The sequence below is a fragment of the Lontra canadensis genome, unplaced genomic scaffold, assembly GCF_010015895.1.
Source record: "Lontra canadensis isolate GAN:19392208 unplaced genomic scaffold, GSC_riverotter_1.0 scaffold68, whole genome shotgun sequence".
Lineage (NCBI taxonomy): Eukaryota > Metazoa > Chordata > Mammalia > Carnivora > Mustelidae > Lontra > Lontra canadensis.
Genome location: NW_022631062.1, coordinates 10,656,927 through 10,675,770, shown reverse-complemented (window position 1 = coordinate 10,675,770; position 18,844 = coordinate 10,656,927). Strand labels below are relative to the sequence as shown.

The following is an 18,844-nucleotide window of genomic DNA, read 5'->3' as shown; positions in this document are numbered from 1 at the left end:
GCCAGGTGGCACAGGGGCTCCGGTCAGGTGAGACCCATGGGGAGGGGAGGTCCTGGAGGGAGCGGCACGGGGACAGCCGTTGCTTTCCTCTATGGGAGCCCACTGCCCACGTGTGGCCTCCGCCGTCTGTCACCTGAGGTGCTCCCGACATCTTGGACACCGACGGATGGACGGCAGGGTCCGGGGGGACAGATAACGTGCCCATGTTTCAGCGGCCACGTTTCGGTGACACCCCTCACTAAAGTCCCTGCCATGCACCGTTAGCAGCAGCAAGACACACGATTAGTAACAGTTTCAGAGCCCAAGTCTGTGGAATGGGTTCGGGGGCGTTTGCTGGCTGTGGAAAGCAAAGGAGGACGTGACTTCAGACAACGTTGGAAGGATCCTGAGCCGTGGAAGGCAGCTGAGCTCACCCTGTCTACTGTGGGTTAAATGTGTCCATTGAATGTGTCCCCAACATGTCCATGTCCTGATCCCGGTAACCTCACGATGGGAACTGGTTCAGAAACAGGGTCTTTGCAGAGGTGATGACGGGAAGGATCCGACATGAGCTCCTCCTGCACCGGGGCGGCCCTAAGTCCACGACACGGGTCCTCGTACGAAGCAGAAGAGGGGACACTGACACAGAGGAGAAGCCACCTGAGGATGGAGGCAGACATGGCAGGGACGCGGCCATGGCTGAGGGACGCCTGGAATCCCAGAAGCTGGAGGAGGGAGGAAGGACCCTGTCCTGAAGCCTGTGGAGGGAGCATAGCCCTGGCCTGCCTGGGTCTCAGTGGTCCTGCCCCGCCTGGACCTCGGTGGTGGTTCTGGACTCCAGAGCTGGGGGGAAGATAAGTTCCTTGGGTTTAGCCCAGTGGGTCTTGTGTGGTTTGTGATGCTCGTAGCCCTGGGAGATTAATGATACCCGTTTGTCTGTCCATGTAAAGGGGACTAGAGGGTCTCCAGTGCCGGAAATGAGTCATCAGTGGTAGCCACGAGCAAGCCTATAGCTTTGGATCCATTCCACTGCTGATGGTGTGGGGAGGGAGAGGAGAGGTGTGGGGAGGGAGGGGAGAGGTGTGGGCTGTTGTGGGGCTGTGTGCGCGGCAGGGACAGAAGGAGCCAGCAGGAAGCCAGCAAGGACCCTCAAGCTTTGTCATCCCCTTAATAGGACTAGTGGGATTTTCTGGAGTGATCCGCCTTTGGCTGTCCCTGGGCTTCTGGCAAGGAGCTCGGACAGCAGCTCGGAGCCACCGGTCGCCCCAGCGCTTGCCAACAGACCCACACGCCCTGCTGCTGGGACAACTGGGGGCTCTGAAGGCCAGCCTGGCGTGGGACAAAGATGAGTTCCCCCGAGGAACAGGCATACTGTCTGCTCACCGAGTACGCACACGGGTTCATGGTCTCCCAGGTAGGAGCACGGGGACAACATTCCGCAGGGCACGCTTGGATCCCGTTGGCGGAAGCTGGGCAATGGGGAGTGACCGCTTAATGGGTCCAGAGTGTCCTTTCGGGGTGGACTGTTCCTGCACGACGGGCAGGTGGCTGGGCAGAAACTTGTCCACGGGGGCGTGGGGCAACATTCATTCAAAGACGGGGATCGAAACACTGAAAACCCATTTTGTGACAGGGTCACACAGATGCTTGTCCATGAACACACGAAGCAACCAGGGATGGCTTAAGCTAGAGGCCAGTCTGGGGGTCCGTCCATAACATGGCACGCGTCAGTATGTCATCCCTTCTAGTGGCTGAGCAGATCCGGTGCGGAAACCGGAGACACGCGGGCCACGCGGGGTGTGATGGCATTTATGCAAAACGCCGAGAACTCACAAATTCATGGGAACGGGAAGCCGGGTGGTGGTCGCTGGATGCCAGAGAGGAGAGTGGGGAGGGACAGCCAATGGGCTCGGCTTCTCCTTTAGGGAAGATGGGAACAATCTGCAACCAGACAGAGGTGGTGGTTCAACAAGGCAGTGAACGAGCCACACGCCCCAGACTTCTTTCATTTAAAACGCCTCCTGCCGATTCTCCTGCTATGTGAACTTTAGTTTTATATTTTATTTTATTTTTTAAAGATTTTATCTATTTTATTTTTTAAAGATTTTATGCATTTATTTGAGAGAGAGAGACAGCATGCACGAGCAGGGGAGAGAGGCAGAGGGGGAAGCAGGCCCCCTCCGAGCGGGGAGCCCGATGCGGGGCTCGATTCCAGGACCCTGGGATCATGACCTGAGCCGAAGGCAGAGGCTTAACCATCAGAGCCCCCCAGGCGCCCCTACATTTTATATTTTAAAGCTCCATTGGTGTCGGGGCTGGGGGCTGAGGGTCTTGGCAGTGGGAGGTGGACGTTGGCGGGACACATGCATGCTGTGTTGTAAATCTCCAGGGTTCAGGTGTGGAACGTGTCCATGTGGACAGCTGTGCGGACGCAGACGGCAGGGGATCGTTCACAGCTGCTGGGCAGGGTGGTGGTGGACTTCTCTCATGGGACGGGGTTGGGGGGACCCTCCCTGGCTCTTCGCAGGGAGCCTCTAATTTGGGGAACACACAGCTTCACCGTGTGCTGGCTGAGCATCCACAAGGCACAGAGACGCCCACAGACGGCAGACGCTGGGGCACAGGGTGGGGGACTGCAGGGATCTATGCAGCCAGCAGGGTCCAACCCACGGGCACCATGGCGCCGTGTGCTTGCCAGTGGTATTTCGAGTGGCCTGGGTCAGATGCCACAAGACACAAAGACATTCTGTCTTCCCCGGGTCACTGAGTCACGGACACCGTCACACGGCCGTGCTTTTCTCTTAATTTATAACCAAAGCAGGTGCTGAGTTTGGGCAGAGGTCACGAATACGGAAACCTCACGTCGTCCACAACCGAGCTCACAGGTTCCCCCTGATTCAGTCTGTCGACCCCCACGGGTTAAGCATTCCTCCTGCAGAGCCTTTGAGGTGCGGAAAAGGACCATTTTTCGACCAAACAATCATAATCATTGACTGCGTTTCTGTTGCTTGAAGACGTGACTTACTTGTGCTCGTGGAGTGTTTCCAGACCAGCTGGGGCGGTTTCTTCTGGCTCACATTGCCGCGTTATAAATTTTGGGATCAGTACACGTGACGCCGTGTTACCCCATTGTCACAAGGTTAATGGAAGAAGATGGCACACGACCTTCACAGAATAGTACTTAGTACAATCTTGATACCATAAAACCCAACACAACCTTCACAGAAAAGAACTTAATAGTATCTCGGGGTGCCTGGTTGGCTCAGATGGTTAAGGCCTCTGCCTTTGGCTCAGGTCATGATCTCAGGGTCCTGGGATCGAGCCCCACATCAGGCGCTCTGCTCAGCGGGGAGCCTGCTTCTCCCTCTCTCTCTGCCTGCTTCTCTGCCTACTTGTGATCTCTCTCTGTCAAATAAATAAGTAAAATTTTAAAAAAATTAATAGGATCTTGATACAATAGAACTGAATGCAATCTCGATACAATAAATAAAATCTTAAAAAAATTAATAGGATCTTGATACAATAGAACTGAATGCAATCTTGATACAATAAAACTTAATACAACCTTGATACCATAAAACCCAACACAACCTTCATAGAAAATAACTCAGTAGTATCTCGGTACAACAGAACTGAATGGAATCTTGATACAATAAAATCTAATACAACCTTCACAGAAAAGAACTTAATAGGATTTTGATACAATAAAACTTAATACAACCTTGATACCATAAAACCTAATACAACCTTGATAGCATAATACTTCATACGACTTTGATACCATAAAACCTAACGTGACCTTGATAGAATAAAACTTAATCGGATCTTGACAAAATAATAGTGAATACGACCTCAATGGGGTGAGACTGAATATAACGTTCCCGGAATAGTACTTAATATGACTTTGATCGAATAAAACTCAATATGACCTTGATAGAAGGAGTCAATAAAATCTAAATGCGGTAGGCGTTCCTAATGGCTCAGCACAAGGTGTCATGGAGTCGTAAAGTGAATGCGACTGTAGCAAATGAGAAACGACACCCTTCCCCCAAGCGAGCGGTAACGCCGTCTTGATAGAATAAGGCTTGAAGCAGTGGAGTGAAGTCCTTCATAGGTACATGGTTCGTTGCAGAAGAGATCCTGCAACACTAACAGGGCGGGTTGGTACCATCTTCACAGAAGAACGACTTGATACAACGTTAGCTACAAGGGGGAGTGGATCCCTCTTGCGACTGGATACAATGTGGCTAGAACGAGGAGTGGAACCCTCCCGTGACTTGATACAATGTTGCTAGCATAAGAGTTTGTGCGACCCTCACAGAACCCACTCGGATACAACCTGATATGAGCTTAATCGAATTTTATAGGTGGGGTGTCTGGATAAGTTTGATAGAACTTTCCTCCACAGCTTCTCAAATGGGGACACGCCCTCCCCCCCTCCTCCCCACTCAGGGGACACTCGGCAGGGTCTGGGGACATTTTCGGTTGTCACGACGAGGATGCAAGTGCTCCTGGTATGTGGCGGGTGGAAACCAGGGACCCGACCCCACAGCCTATGGTGTAGGACGCCTCACCCGACAGTCATCCGGCCCCAGCTGTCAGCCGGGCTAGGGTCCAAATACGCGGCTTTCTCGGAATCCGAGTTAACAGGACCCCCACCGCAGAGTAACAGTGAGGGCAGTATCACTGCACAGCCCCGCCACGGCCGTGTGCGCGTGTCGGGATTGCCGTGCGCTCAGCGAAAACGCAAACACCAACCTACTTATGCCCTCACGAAGCACGGAGACGAGACTTACCTTTTTCCACGTTCACGTCCCTCTTGGACGAGTGCCGATCACTTATGGAGCGAGTGCCGAGGGAGGCACCTGCGCTCTAGGACCGTCTGCGCACGTGGCAGGTGAGTGTGTGCTTCCGACCCCGCCAATCTCGGTGAGGCCGCCCCGGTCTTGGCACCGCGCATCCAAAACACTGTGTGTACGAGGAGAAAAAAAAAATGCATCGACTTAGCCACGTTTTATGCCTTATGCATTATTTTCAGGCACGACCTGCTAAGTTCTGTAGACAGGTAAACGGAAGAAAACAAAGAACACGGTTTTAGACTGACAGCACCGTTTGGGGAACAACGGTGACCTCTGCCCAGCAGCAACACAACACAAACCGTTTGCAAAATGGAAACAACGTGGTTCCTGACTTTGTGCCCGCAGGTTATCGTTGCTAACCGAGGAGAGGCAAGGACCGGGGTCTTGAAACTCAAGTGTGGGTTTGCAGGTGGCGGTGCAGGGCCCTGTCCCTCCGCGGCTGTTCTCTTTGGGGACCACGGGTTTCCTTCAGAGGGTGTTTCTTTCCTACAGTGGTTCCCAGGCTGCTGGCTTCTCCGAGTGATGCCGTTCTGGGCATGCCAGGAGGGAGGGGTTCAGTGCCGAGCTACTGAAGACAGTCGGGGTGGGGATGCTGCAGAAGCCAGACCTGGTCAGACTCTCCCTTTCCCCGAGCCGACCAGCCAGAGAATGGCTCCGCGGCACCCTGGACGCAGTGGGCAGCACCGGCCCTCGCCCTCCCTGGGGACCAACCTGTCTCACAGATGCCATAGCTCCGGACAGCTGGTCAACCCCACAGCTGCTGGAGCCGCAAGAACAGGTCCTTCCAAGTGCACAGTGGCAGCGCGTTTCCTTTCATTTCCTTTCTTTTCTTTTCTTTTTATTTCGTTTTAGTTATGCTAGCTATTCTGCTTAAAATATTTGAATGTTTGCTTAAATTGTACGCATTTTGTTTTAGAGTTTGAAACTCAAATTCAAATTTTAATGAGTTCGAACGTTGAATTTGAAAATTTTACTTTTATTCTTTAACTTTTAAAAAAATTATTAATTTTTTTTTATCATTTTAAAATAGCCATAGCATCAATTTTACCATCTCCACCGTTTTTACGTGCACAGCTCAGGGGCACTGAGCTCATTCCCACTGTTGGACAACCGCCTCCCTCCATCCATCTCCAGAACTTTCCATCTTCCCCAGACTGAAGCTCTATCCCCATGAACCACTACCCCCATCCCTGTCCCCAGCCCCTGACCCCACCCTCTACTCTCTGTCTCTGTGGGTGGGACTCCTCTAGGGACCCCACCTACATGAAATCACACAGGATTCGTCCTTCTGTGTGTGGCTTATGTCACTGAGCACCATGTCCTCAAGGCCCACCCACGTCCCAACAGGGGCAGAACACCCTTCCTTCTCAAGGGTGCGTCATAGTCCACTGTGTGCATGGACCATAATTCGTTTGTCCATTTGTCCATAATGCATGCTTGGCCACAAAACTGCATGTTTTGGCCATAAAAATGCACAAAAAATGCATGTTTTGGCCACCGACAGTGCATCTGTGAACACGGGTGTACAAGGATCTCTCCCAGGCCCCACGTTCAACTCTTTGGGGCCACACAGAATAGTGGGATTTCTGGTTTCTGTGGCCATTCCGTGACTGATTTTCCAAGGAACAGCCATAGCATTTCCCACAGCAGTGCAGTGTCCCCTGAAAACAAACCCCTGGCTCCCTGGGGTGAGGGCAGTTCCTAGGGCGCTCAAAGCTGGCCCCTTGTCTCCGAGGTTCTGTTTGCTGCCTGTGAGCTGGGCGTGTTTGACCTTCTCGCGGAGGCCCCAGAGCCCCTGGGTGCGGTGGCAGTGGCTGCACGACTGGGCACCAGCTCCCATGGGATGGAACTCCTGCTGGACACATGCGTGTCCCTGAAACTGCTTCAGGCGGAAACCAGGAGGGGAAAAGGTAAGCATGTAGCCATGACGTAAATGAATGCGCATGGCTGGGTGTCAATAAAACTTTATTTACAAAGACAAGCAGTGGGCCAGGTTGAGCGCCCAGGCTGTGTTTCGCTGACGTCATTCTAGAGAGGTCTCTACATGCTGGTGTACACATTGGTACCCTCACAAAGTATCCAAGGAGCAAGAAAAAAATGGGGGGAAAAATCACATGGGAGTACTTTTCATCAAACTAGATTTATCTCGCTAAAGGGTTGCCATTCCTTATGATAGTACCTTCTCATTTTAGTGCTGAAATGACTTCTGTCTTATGAAATATGGTGATGACTAGGGGTTTCTTTTCATGTTCTTACTTTGCTACATCAAAGTTTCAACTGTATGTCCCTCATTCTGACCATTTTCAGAATTGTAGATTCATGACGTGGTGAATGTGGAAAGCGTTGCTTGAACCAGAGCACCCAAGAACAGGAGCGTTGGCCCGGCTGTGGCAGCGGTGCTCAGTGGCTTTTGTGCTCATGGCATGGAGTCATACAGCAGTTGGGTTGTGGGCTACAAATAGGGATGGGAAAGCTTGAGCATCTTGTGGGGGTTGACCACTCTCAGAAGCCCGGGCGTGGAAATCCAGAAGGCACGAGGGTGCAAGCTAGCTGGAACCAGCGCTCACCGCTCCCTGAGAACAGTCTTTGCCCATGACACGTAGGGGTGGCTGACCCTGAGCTCGCACCCCGAGGAGGACACCCCTGCTGGGAGACAGCGGGGGCAGGGAATGCTAGTGGAGGCGGCGTCTGGCACAATTATCAGTTGTCCCTTGGCCCTGGGGCATTGGGTGGGTGCCGACACCCAGCTGGGGACCACCTCATACAAGACAGCATGGGCTCCGTGGGAAGCAGGGTCTCCACGAGAGGGGATAGGGAGGTAGGCTCGGGCACGGGACTGGCCATTTGCAGATGCTGCAGGATGGGGTAGCTCACAGCAGGGCACTGGCCCAGAGAGCACCGGGGCCCTTGCGGTCCTGGGGCTGCACGTTGTCTGCAGGGCATGGTTAGAACGATGGCATTCACCCGGGGTTGGTTGCCTGCTGCTTGGCTGAGCGTGGCAGAAGGACAGTCCCTGCTCCGTCCACGTGATTCCCATTCTGGAGATGGTCGTATCACCAGTAGAGGGGAGGTCCCTTTCGGCTATTATTTTAAAGCCCACGGATTATAGTATAGGGTTCCCCATCAGCCTCCTGCCCTTTCCACCTGCTGCACCAGACCTTCCAACGGGATTTGCCAAAACGGAATCGAGCAGGTGTGCCAGGTGCCCAGTGGCCCCCCTTCTCTTCAAGATGAGCCCCCAGGCGAGAATCGGCTCTGCCAATGCGAGAATCCTGACGTTGCCAATGCTGGCGCCAGCGCACGGCAAGGACCTGGACTCTAACTTCGCCTTTTGTGTTCCCTGTGTTTGTTTTCAGCCTTGTATCAAAACACGGAGCTCTCTAGCACCTACCTGGTGAGGGCCAGCCCCAAGTACCAAGGCAACATGCTGCGGTACCTGGCCAGGACGACGTACCTGTGTTGGGGCCACCTGGCCCAGGCTGTGAGGTGGGCATGGCCTTGACGGCGTGTACTGCTGCGCCGGGGCTCCCTGGGGGCTGGTTTCGTGGCGTCTGTGCAGCTGAAGTGCCAGGTTTCTTGTAGATCAAACACGACACGGCTAGGTCTGGACAGCCAGAGCAGATGTGAGAAACCCTCATGGTCCTGGCTGAAGGAATTCAAGAAATGCAAATCCGCCCTGTTAGGAGTCCTGTGCTTTGATTCTCTCCAGGGAAAGGGCCCCGGCCCGAGGAGACAAGGTGGGGAAGATGGCGCCCAACAAGATTCTGCCTGAATTGTGATGGTTGTGTGTCTCACAGCTGCTCTTGGGCTCGGCGATGTGGGTGTCTGGTGCTGGACCAGTCTCTGAGGTGGGGTGTCCTGGGCTCTGCAGGGCGTACAGCAGTCTCTGGTCTCCTCCCACCATGTGCCACTACAGTCTCCCCAGTTGTGATAATTAAAAAAATGTCCCCAGACATTGACGAGTGCGTCTTGGCGCAGAATCACCTGCAGTTGGAAAGCAACGGCACAGATGGATGGATACATAGATGGGCGGGTAGAGAGGTAGGTAGATAGATATAGGGATGAATGGATGATAGCACAGAGATGGCTAGATGGGTGGATGCTGGTGGATGGATGGGTGGATGGATGATTGATAAATATAGGGATGGATGGATGGATAGATGGATAGTTATAGGGGTGGCTAGATGATGATATAGGGATGGCTAGATGGCTGGATGGATGGACGGTTGGATGGATGGCTGGATGGACAGATGATTGATTGATTGATAGCTACAGGGATGATGGATGATAGTATAGGGATGGCTAGATCAGTGGATGATACATGGTTGGTTTGATGGGTGGACAGTTAAATGGATGGTGGATGGATGATGGACAGATGAATGGATGATTGATAGATATAGGGATCTATATCACATAGATGATAGTTAGATGGATAGATAGATAGATAGATAGATAGATATAGGGATGGATGGATGACAGTACAAGGATGGATGGATGGATGGATGGATGGATGGATGGATGGTTAGATGGACAGGTGGATGGATGGATGGTTGGATGTATGGACAAGTAGATGGATGGATGATAGGTAGAGGGATGGATAGGTAGATGGGTAGGTAGGTAGGGAGATTGATAGTAGATGGATATTGATGGATAGGTATTGAAAGATATTAATAGATAATAGACGATTAAATATTGATAGGTATAGATAGATATTGATATGTATTAATAGACATATATAAATAATAGATATTGATAAATGGGTATAGATAGATGACAGGTGCTGATAGGTATTGATAATAGCCCAGCAATCCTTCTCCTGTCCCCAGAGGCCAGCAGATGAGTCCTGTGGACCTCCGTGTCCCCTGACTGCACGTTATTTTCAAACTTCCTTCAGATGTCTTTACAGCCCACTGCTTCTTTGGTCACACGGCAGAGCTGGGCTCGTGGTGCAGCCTGCCGCCCTGAGCAGACATGTGTTCCAGCCCAGAAGGGGGTGCGAGCGTGTGTTTGGTGACTGACTCCTGTCCTCTGCTTGTCCTGTCTGTGAGAGGAGGTGAAGTTGTGTGATCCCACATGTGCACCAGCGGGTGCTCCCTGAACGTGTCAGATCCCGGGTGACCATGTATTGCCCGTTTGCAGGGATGGCAGGAACCAGTATCCGGAGGCATTTGGGGTTCCTTCGGACGAGCTCTTCACTGCTATCTACAGGTAATGCCGAGCGCCCACACTTGCGGGATGGTCTTTCAACGCACTCGCCGCGAGGAATACATGGGTCCAATCAGAGCAAAACAGGGACGTTGATATTTAAAATAAAAATAAATAAATAAAGAGGACTGATTTTTTGGTGTGGGTCAGTGTCCTGAGCAGGTGGGAATCTGTCCTTCCTTCCCAGGGGCTCTACACAAAGCAACAGTGATGTAGAAAAATGAGGAATGGCTTTTGGTTGGGTCAGAGTCACCAGGTAGTAAGTAGGTCGGCTCTAAGAATGCACATGGCGCTGCTGTTGGCGTAGGGTCTGGTTCCACAACCCCCAAGTGTCGGTGCCCTGAGGGCTCTTTGCAGGGTTCCTAGCTGACCGGGGGCCGGGAAAGGGGAGAAGGATGGGCAGGGGTGCAGAGTCCTCAAGGGTGGTACCTCCCAACTCATCCTGGGCTTTGCCCTCGTCCAAGTCCCCTACTCCAGCCAGTGCTTCTCCCCTGATTTGGATGTCCACATGGTCTTGATGGGCGTGGTTTTGCGTGCAGATCTGAGGGCGAGCGGCTGCAGTTCATGAGGGCTCTGGAGGACGTCTGGAGCATCAGCGGGAGGCACGTGCTGGCCGCCTTTGACCTGTCCCCATTCCCGCTCATCTGCGACGTTGGTGGTGAGTGTTGGCTCCACAGATGGAGCTGTGTCTTGGGGCTAGCGTGCTCCCTAGTGTCCCCTGGGGAGGGAAGACGACTGGGACGACATTCAGGATCGGGGAGAAAGCATCCGCGGATGTCCTGCAGGCTGAGAGGGTCCCAGCTTCTCCTGGAACCGGGTGCACCCTTTGCGGTTCTGACCCCATGTATTGGGGTGGGACAGATACTCTCTGCCTCCAGGGATGCTGCTGGTGCCCAGGCCATGCACATGTCGATGTTGGCATTGCTCAGTGGGACACGAAAGGCTTAAGACCATGGTGGGGTGCACCAGTCATGGAGCTCTTGGAAAGCAGTTAGCTGGCCCATCTAGTCGACCTTCCCATGCTGCCTTCCTGGGGCAGGCAAAGCACTGTGTGGGGCTGCCAGGGGCTGCCGGGTTTTCTGGGCTCTGGAGGTCCTGATGCTACCACGAATGAGAGGGATGCCCGTGACTTGAGCATCTGCTGGGGCTGAAGACTGAGTGTGGCACATCCTAGAGCAGACGCAAGAGTGGTGGGTGTGGGTCGTCCCTGTCCCAAAGGGTGGGTGGAGGTCGGGGTGGCCAGGTGTAACTCTTGGTCCCCTTCAAGCAAGTGCTCTTGCCCTGACCACCCCTGCTGGTCCCATAGAGGAGGCATGAGGAGCATGAACCCCATTAGATGGGGATTCAAGGACTCCTGACACCATGTTGGCCCAGGGGCACGTTCTCGGGGTGACGCCAGTCTGACGTTGGGTGCGGCTCCATCCTTTGAGCAACACAACGACTTGCTGCTTTGGGCCGAGCTGCCTGGGATGCAGACAGGCTGCGAGGTCCATCCAGGGAGCCCCTAGTCTTTGGTCCCCAGATCTGAGCTGCTCATACCCATAGCCCGCATCAGGGCAACCTCCCCTCCACTGTCTCTGGGAGCAGGGTGCCATGATTGGGGGCCCTAGTGTGGTTTATTCAAAAGTGGCCCCTGTGCTCGGTTTGCTGTGCGACTTTGGGCATGTTCCATGGTCTCTCTGTGCCGCAGAACCCTCAGATAATGGGGCAGCCCCACATGGGACTGTCGTGGTTCCCAAGTGCGTGTCTGCCTATGAGGCATGCAGAACAGGGTCATGGTGATCAGCGGGTTGGTCCAGCCAGGAAGATTTGAAGATTCGGGGGCTCATGGGTGACGGTGGAGCCGTGAACACCTCCATGGGGGGCAGAATCATGTCCCCCATATGGACGTCCCCCAAGGCTCCATGGTGAGCCAAAACGCATGTTCCTCATACCTTCCTGTCTGCCTGTCTTGTTCTGTGTCCACTTCCAGGCTGCTCTGGGGCTCTGGCCAAGGAGTGCACCTCTCTGTACCCCGGGTGTCAGGTCACCGTGTTTGACATCCCCGAGGTGATCCAGACGGTGAAAAAGCACTTCTCGTTCCTGGAGGACCCACGGATCAGCTTCCGTGAAGGTGGGTTGCTTCTGTGCTCTCCGCGTGTGCACTGGGAAACACAGATGCCTCCCCTGGGGGCTCAGGTCGGGCCGAGGTTGCACCGTGGGCACGGCTTCCTCTGCCTGCAGGCAACCGCCCTCAACTTAGAATTACTGTCCGCGACGCTTGGAAAACAGCGTACGGCTAGATGGTGTCCTTACACTTAGTTCTTTCTTGAGCATTTGGCTGGATGGAAGACTGTTTCCTCAAAATTTGTGTCCACCTAGGATTGGTGAATGGGGCCTTATTTGGAAACAGGGTCTTTGCAGAGTAATGAAAGGAAGGATTTGAGATGAGCCCATCCTGGGTCAGGGTGGCCCTAAATCCAAGGACAGGGGTCCTTGTAAGAGACAGAAGAGGAGACACAGACAGAGAGGAGAAGCCATGTGAAGATGGAGGCAGAGATGGGAGGGACGCGGCCACCAGCCCAAGGATGCCTGGAGCTCCAGAAGCTGGAAAAGGCAGGAAGGACCCTCCCCTGGAGTCTCGGAAGAGAGCACAGCCCGGCCCTGCCTGGATCTCAGCGTCCCTGCCCCGCCTGGATCTCAGACTTGTGGTCTCCAGAGCTGGGAGGGGATGGATTCCAGTGGCTTAAGCCCCCAGCTGGTGTTGCTTTTGTTACGCAGACCCCAAGACCTGCATGCGGGTGTCTAAATCCATGCTGGTACGTGAACGGGGTTGAAGGGAAGCTCGCGGACATCTGCTGACTCAGAAGATTAGGGAGACTTTGCCATTTTGAGGCTCAGATCAACGTGGCTGGGGTCATCTACCCGTAGGGTTGGATTCTGGCTTTATGTAACATCCCCCAGCTTTGACCATCATGGATATTGGGGGGAGGGGGGGGCTTACTGTTCATTTTTTTAAAAACATCACATTAAAATATAAGAAACCTTGATGACCAGGTTTGGGGCCCCTTTAATTTTGCACCCAGCAGAGTGCCTGACTCGCCTCACCCCAAACCTGGCCTCTGGGAGTCTTTATCACAAGTCTTGGGACGAACTGATGTGCTTCCTCTGGAAAATGGGAGAAACACACGGACTTCAGAGGCTGTGGGGGTCGGGCGAGAGAGCAGACTACGTTGCTATTACACAGCTGAGCTGGGCTTCTGCTGTCCTCGTCGTTGCTCACGGAGGGAAACCTGGTGGAAACCGCCCGTGTGTTCGTCATCCTGGGGTCTGGATTGTCTTCTTCACCTGCTGCACACAAACATACGACCCACCAAATGTGGCCCCCGGGCCAGAGTTTGCCAAGCCCCGTCTTCTGTGGCTGATGGAAGAAAATCCGTTTGGAGGACTCCCCTTGTGGTTTTTCCTACATCATAGGGAAATGCCTGTGGACCTCAGATTTCCTGGGGGCCTCAGGACAGGGCAGAGTGATGGACTGACCCCTGCGGAATCCAGGGCACACTCTTCCCAAATCCCTGCGAATTTGTAGAGTTTGGACAACATTTGGCTGCCGGTTGACCCCGCACACCACAGGTCTACCCAAGATTTCTTCCAAAATTCGTACTTCTTGCAGGAAAAATATTACAAGACTTGAATCTTTGACACCATGGACGCATGGAGGGTCTTTCTTGGGCATTTTTGTTTTTCAATCAGGAAAACACGCATGGACTGTTGACGTACTTCAACGCGTCACACAGGAGCTGCTGACCGATGGCTCGGGGCGCCCTGGAATCAAGGCTTGGAGAACTGTGTACTTGCAACCTTAGGAAATAAGAGAAAAATAAAATCATTTTGCATATCCGAAGGATGGAAGGGGACCCCAAACACCGTCCCCAGTTTTCTTGTCTTCCCCGAGACTTCTTTTGCTCAGGGCGAGGTCTTCCCGTCCCTGCTGGGAAGACGTGAGGACAGCTCGACACCGTCCGGTGACTTTTGCATCCCGGGTGCAGGTGCGGTCATGCGGGGTTGACTTGCAGACCGACCCCAGGGCACCTGCCTGTGTTATAGGAGATTTCTTTAAAGACCCGCTTCCGGAGGCAGATCTGTACATCCTTGCCAGGGTCCTGCACGACTGGACCGACACGCGGTGCTCACACCTGCTGGCAAGGGTCCATCGCGCCTGCAAACCAGGTGGGTCGTGGGGCCGCATGAGGGCAGAAGGCACCTGGGGCAGTGGGATTGCCGGCTGGGCCAGGGGCCGGGGCAGCTAGCGCCTGAGGTCGAGCGGGCGTCCTCAGGATGGCTGGTCCCCTGCTCATGGCCATCTCTCCCTGTCCCAGGCGGTGGCATCCTGGTGATTGAAAGCCTCCTGGATGCAGACGGACGGGGCCCGCTGACCACGCAGCTGTACTCGCTGAACATGGTGGTGCAGACGGAGGGCCGGGAGCGGACCCCCGCCCAGTACCACGCGCTCCTGGCTCCCGCCGGCTTCCAGGACATCCAGTGCAGGAGAACAGGGGGCATTTACGATGCCATCCTCGCCAGGAGGTAGCTCCCCGTGGGTCTGCAGCGACCGACCCAACCGACACCCTTGGTAACGGGGGGGGGGGGTCCATGAGCTTCAGCATTTCTGGGGAACTGACAGCGGAGTGGGGGTCTCTGCTGACTGTTGTCAACTGCCCATCACGCTGCTGATTTTGTCCTGTTCTGTTGTATTCTGCTCTCTTGTGCTCTATCCCAACCTGTTCTGTGTCTCCCACCCTATTCCGTCCCATCCTGCCGAATTCTCTTTCATTCGACCCCGTTCGACTCCGTTTTCCTGCATTTCTGCCAGCGTAGCGGACAAAACTGTACACCTGTGAGCCGCACCACATGGTATTCCGATGCACGTACACGCTGGGCACAGATGAGTGCCGTCGAGCTAACCCACACACCTCCCGGGGTGGCTCTTTTATTGTTGTCATCGAGGACATTTCAGATCTGCTGTCTCAGCAACGGGCAAGCGTGGGATGGTCCGTTACCATCACCCTGATGGACGTTACGGCCGCAGGACTCATTCCGCTTCTCACGGGAGGTCTGTGCCCTGGGAGCGCCATCCCCAGCCCCTGAGGACCGCCCTTCTGCTCTCCGCTTCTGCGAGTTCCGCTCTTGTAGATTTTGTCTTGATCTCAGCTGGCGCAGGGGCACGTCCCCCGCTGCACGTCGGGGGCAGCGCTGACCCGAGCGGGCACCGGGCGTCTGCGCCTTTTGCTCTCTGTACCCATTTCGCCCACCCGGCCTCCCACATCGGCAAACCGCGACTCTGTTCTCTGCGTCCATGACCTTGGTTCTCGTGTCCTTTGACATCCCACGTACAAGTGAGACCACACGGCCTTTGTCCTTCTCTATCTCCCTTGGCACCATAACGGCAACTTATTTTCATCTTTCTTTTACTGTGGCAAACTGGACGTGCTGTGGAATTTGCCATTTTAACCTTTTTTCGGTGCGCCGTGCAGTGGCCCTGAGCGGAGTCACAAGGCTGGCAACCGTGGGCACCATCCGTCTCCAGAACTTTCTCATCCTTCAACGGAAGCCCTGTCCCCATAAAGCACTAACTCCCTATCCCTTCCCTGAGACCCTGGCCCCCAGCATCTAATGGTTCGTGTCTATGAACTTGCCTGTTCTACATGCAATTGCAACGTTTGAATAATGATGTCTCCACACGTGTGAGTGTGTGTGTGTGTGTGTGTGTGTGTGTTTTCCCCCAAATACTAACTTCTTGAGCACCATGTACAGGATTTTCTGCCCTGAATTTAGGGGTCGAGTTTCCCAGACTAGCCAATACCCATCCCACATACTGGCTAGTGCTATAGGATTTAGGGAATTACGACGGACAACCCATGGCTTCGAGGTGGCCCATTAGAGTGTCCCGTGCCGGGAGTCCAGCCAGTTTGCTTAAAACCAGAGTCATTCCTGGGTGTGGCCAGGCCTGGGGAGGTGCCTGGTGCCCGGGGCTCTGATCTCAGCATCCGTGGCACTTGGCAGTCATACCCTTGTCTCGGAGACCTGGACACAGCACCTGCTGGCACAAGATCATTGTTTTAACCTCCACAGGGCTGCACGGGAACCCGTAGATAATCTTGACGCTGTAGGAGGTCCCTGCAAGCAGGAAGGACACAGGTTGGCCATGTCTATTCCCAGGATTTGCCTCTGAGAGTAAGCTGACCTTGGGCAGGACATCGGCCTCGTTGGACCTGCAGGCTTCCCATTAAAGAACGGGACTGGTTAATGTATCAAGCCCCGTGTATCTCCGACCTTCTGTGAGTTTGAAGGAGTTGAAACCCATGAGTCCCAAAGGGGGTGACTTTGGTACGGTCTGGAGTCGTTCTTGGGCTGTCCCTTGAGGAGGAGGTCCTGCCTGCTCATGGAGGGTGGGGACCAGGTACAAGGTTCATCACCCTGCATGGCCCAGGAGGCCCCAGACAGTGGTCCAGCCCCAGATCTCCACAGTGCTGAGGCTGAGAGGGTCCGGGTTAATACGTGACCCCGTTGGATCTTTGCCAGTGACAAGGTCGGGTTTCAGGGATACGTAGAAGGTTGCCCGACCCTGGCCTGCTGAGGGCTTGGGTCGGGCTGACCTGACAGCGGGATAGCGGGAAGCCTGGCCCACAGAGGGGTCCGCTTCTCCTCCGGGGGAGATGGGGATGCGTGGCCGGTGCAAAAACCTTCTTCAGATGGTGCCAGCCAGCTCCGGGTCGCAGAGCGTGTTCTGGCCTCCGTGGGCCCAGCTGGATTCTCCAGGGGTGACCCTCCAGGGCTCCAGGAAACACCTGTTTTGACTTCGACCCCATTGCTTCTCAGGACAGCCTGCAGGGCAGGAGAGGGGTGTGTGTGTGTGTGTGTCCTTCTGCTGTTGCCATGGCGACGCGTGGACTGCTGGGGCCGGAGATGCCCGTCTGTCAGCAGGTGGCACCCTGGGGCCGCGGATGGACCGGCTCCCGCTTCCCGCAGAGGCCCCGAATCCTGCAGACAGCAGACCCCCTAAGAGAGAAGCAGCCTTTACTCCTTCAAACATCAGGTGTGCTGAAAAGGAGAACAATGTCCGAAAGTACCTTTCCATCATTTTCCGCTGTAAAGGACAAGTAGCAATGAATAGAAATCACAATACACACAAGGTAGTCCTCCACAAGGAGAGCAAGAGGCAACTGGCTCCCTGTTGTAGATAAGGGACGGCACCGTCCCACCTTCCTTTTCTTAGAGCGTTTGCTTCTGGAGAGTTCTTTCTCCATCTCCTGTCCATGTGCAAACCTTCAAGAAGCCTGGGGCTGGTCTCGTGGCTCCAGGACCCGGGACCACTATGGGAATGTGGTAGAGGAACCAAACACCTTTCTCCAAGTTTGTTGGTGGAGGGACTGAGCCATGGAGGTGGGGGTCTTCCTCGCTCTCCCACAGGACCTTCCAACGAGGGGGCAGGGCAACGGGGGCAGAACGTTGACGTTAATTCCCGTTAATTAGCTGGACGTTGCATTCCATGAGGTTTCAGCAAAGCATTTCCTGAGGAAACCCTGGCAGGACACGTGTGCATGGAAGGTGGGGAAGGTTGTTTCTTGCTTCCCTGCTCTGCCCCGCTGCAGACGCTGCTCCGGGGTCAGATCCCGGGCGTTTCCTGTGTTCTGTGCATGGTCTGGGCTCAGCTTCCCTGCTCTCTGCCCAGCACACTTGACAAATGAGTCTGGATCTGGGTTTCAGAGACCCATCAAGGGGCAATGAAACCAGACCAGATGGTTCTCATTGCATTTCTCATTGAACATACGTGTTCCCGAGCCGCATCTGGGATGCAGGGACATGGGCAGGGAGGCACGCTGCAGACCATGAAACAGGGCATACAGCCAATGTCCCATGAGGGCAGGGGGCTGGTCAGCCTCACCGAAGCCCCTTCCTTCTTCCTTTGCTTGCAAACGCACTGCCTCCCTGGTTTGCGGAAAACACACGGACGCTTGGAGATATTTTAAAAGCAAATAAAAAACAATGCAAAAACCAAAACCACACCAAAAACTAGCGACCCATGCTAACAGAGATGAACCACAAACACATCATGCTTAGAGACAGAAGGCGCTCAGGAAAGGAGACAACAGTGTACGGTTCCGTTTTTATGAAATGTGAGAATAGAATGCATAGGATCCCGTCATCCCTCGTGGTGCCGCTGCAGCCACGTAGATGCCCACGAGGTCCAAACCCTGAAGCAGAGCATGAAACCGCAGCTCCCAGGGGAGCCTGGTCCACAAAAGAGCCTCTGGTCAGACTCTGGAGGCAGAGCCCAAGTCTCCAGACAAGGACAGGCTCCTATGTCAAAATCTTGGCGTGTCCAATGATGAAAACCGCGTCCTCCCTGGGACGCCACCTTCGTGTCTCCCCCAACTTGCAAACCCTCGGGAATGACACCCAGGCTGAACCCCAGTGTCATGGACCCTGCAAACCCACTGTTTTTGTTGTTGTTGTTTCTTGTTTGTTTGTTTTTCTGGGACACCACGAACTCAACATTGTGTAAAGACCCCAGCTTCTATCCGTTCACACGACGCGCCATCTGCCTCTCCTGTCATCAGATGCACAGAGCACAGTTTGACATGAAGAATCCACGGAATTATATCCATGTCCCGAGAGCGACAGCTCCCCGGAGCTTGTGCAAATTCCTTGCTGTGTGTTTGCCGCCGTGCAACCGGGATGCCTCCCGCAGACACTCACGGGTGCTTAATATCTTGTGTGTTCCGACATCTGTCGGAGTTTGTCCTGGGAACCTGGGGCCA

The 18,844-nt window shown here is 54.3% G+C and overlaps 1 protein-coding gene across 3 annotated transcripts; it reads left to right on the top strand.

The window, feature by feature from the left end:
* Nucleotides 1–1,324: 1,324 nt before the first annotated feature.
* Nucleotides 1,325–14,645, top strand: ASMT (acetylserotonin O-methyltransferase). Of its 3 annotated transcripts, none has more exons than XM_032880131.1 (8): nucleotides 1,325–1,393; nucleotides 6,574–6,748; nucleotides 8,195–8,324; nucleotides 9,978–10,046; nucleotides 10,583–10,701; nucleotides 12,016–12,156; nucleotides 14,130–14,252; nucleotides 14,402–14,645. In XM_032880131.1, the coding sequence occupies exons 1-8, from the start codon at nucleotides 1,325–1,327 to the stop codon at nucleotides 14,611–14,613; spliced, it is 1,038 nt and encodes a 345-aa protein (XP_032736022.1). In that variant the 3' UTR covers nucleotides 14,614–14,645. The 3 variants fall into 3 exon arrangements, with proteins under 3 accessions (XP_032736022.1, XP_032736021.1, XP_032736023.1); XM_032880130.1 differs by having other exon boundaries at nucleotides 10,583–10,728; nucleotides 11,956–12,156; XM_032880132.1 differs by lacking the exon at nucleotides 12,016–12,156.
* Nucleotides 14,646–18,844: the final 4,199 nt, after the last annotated feature.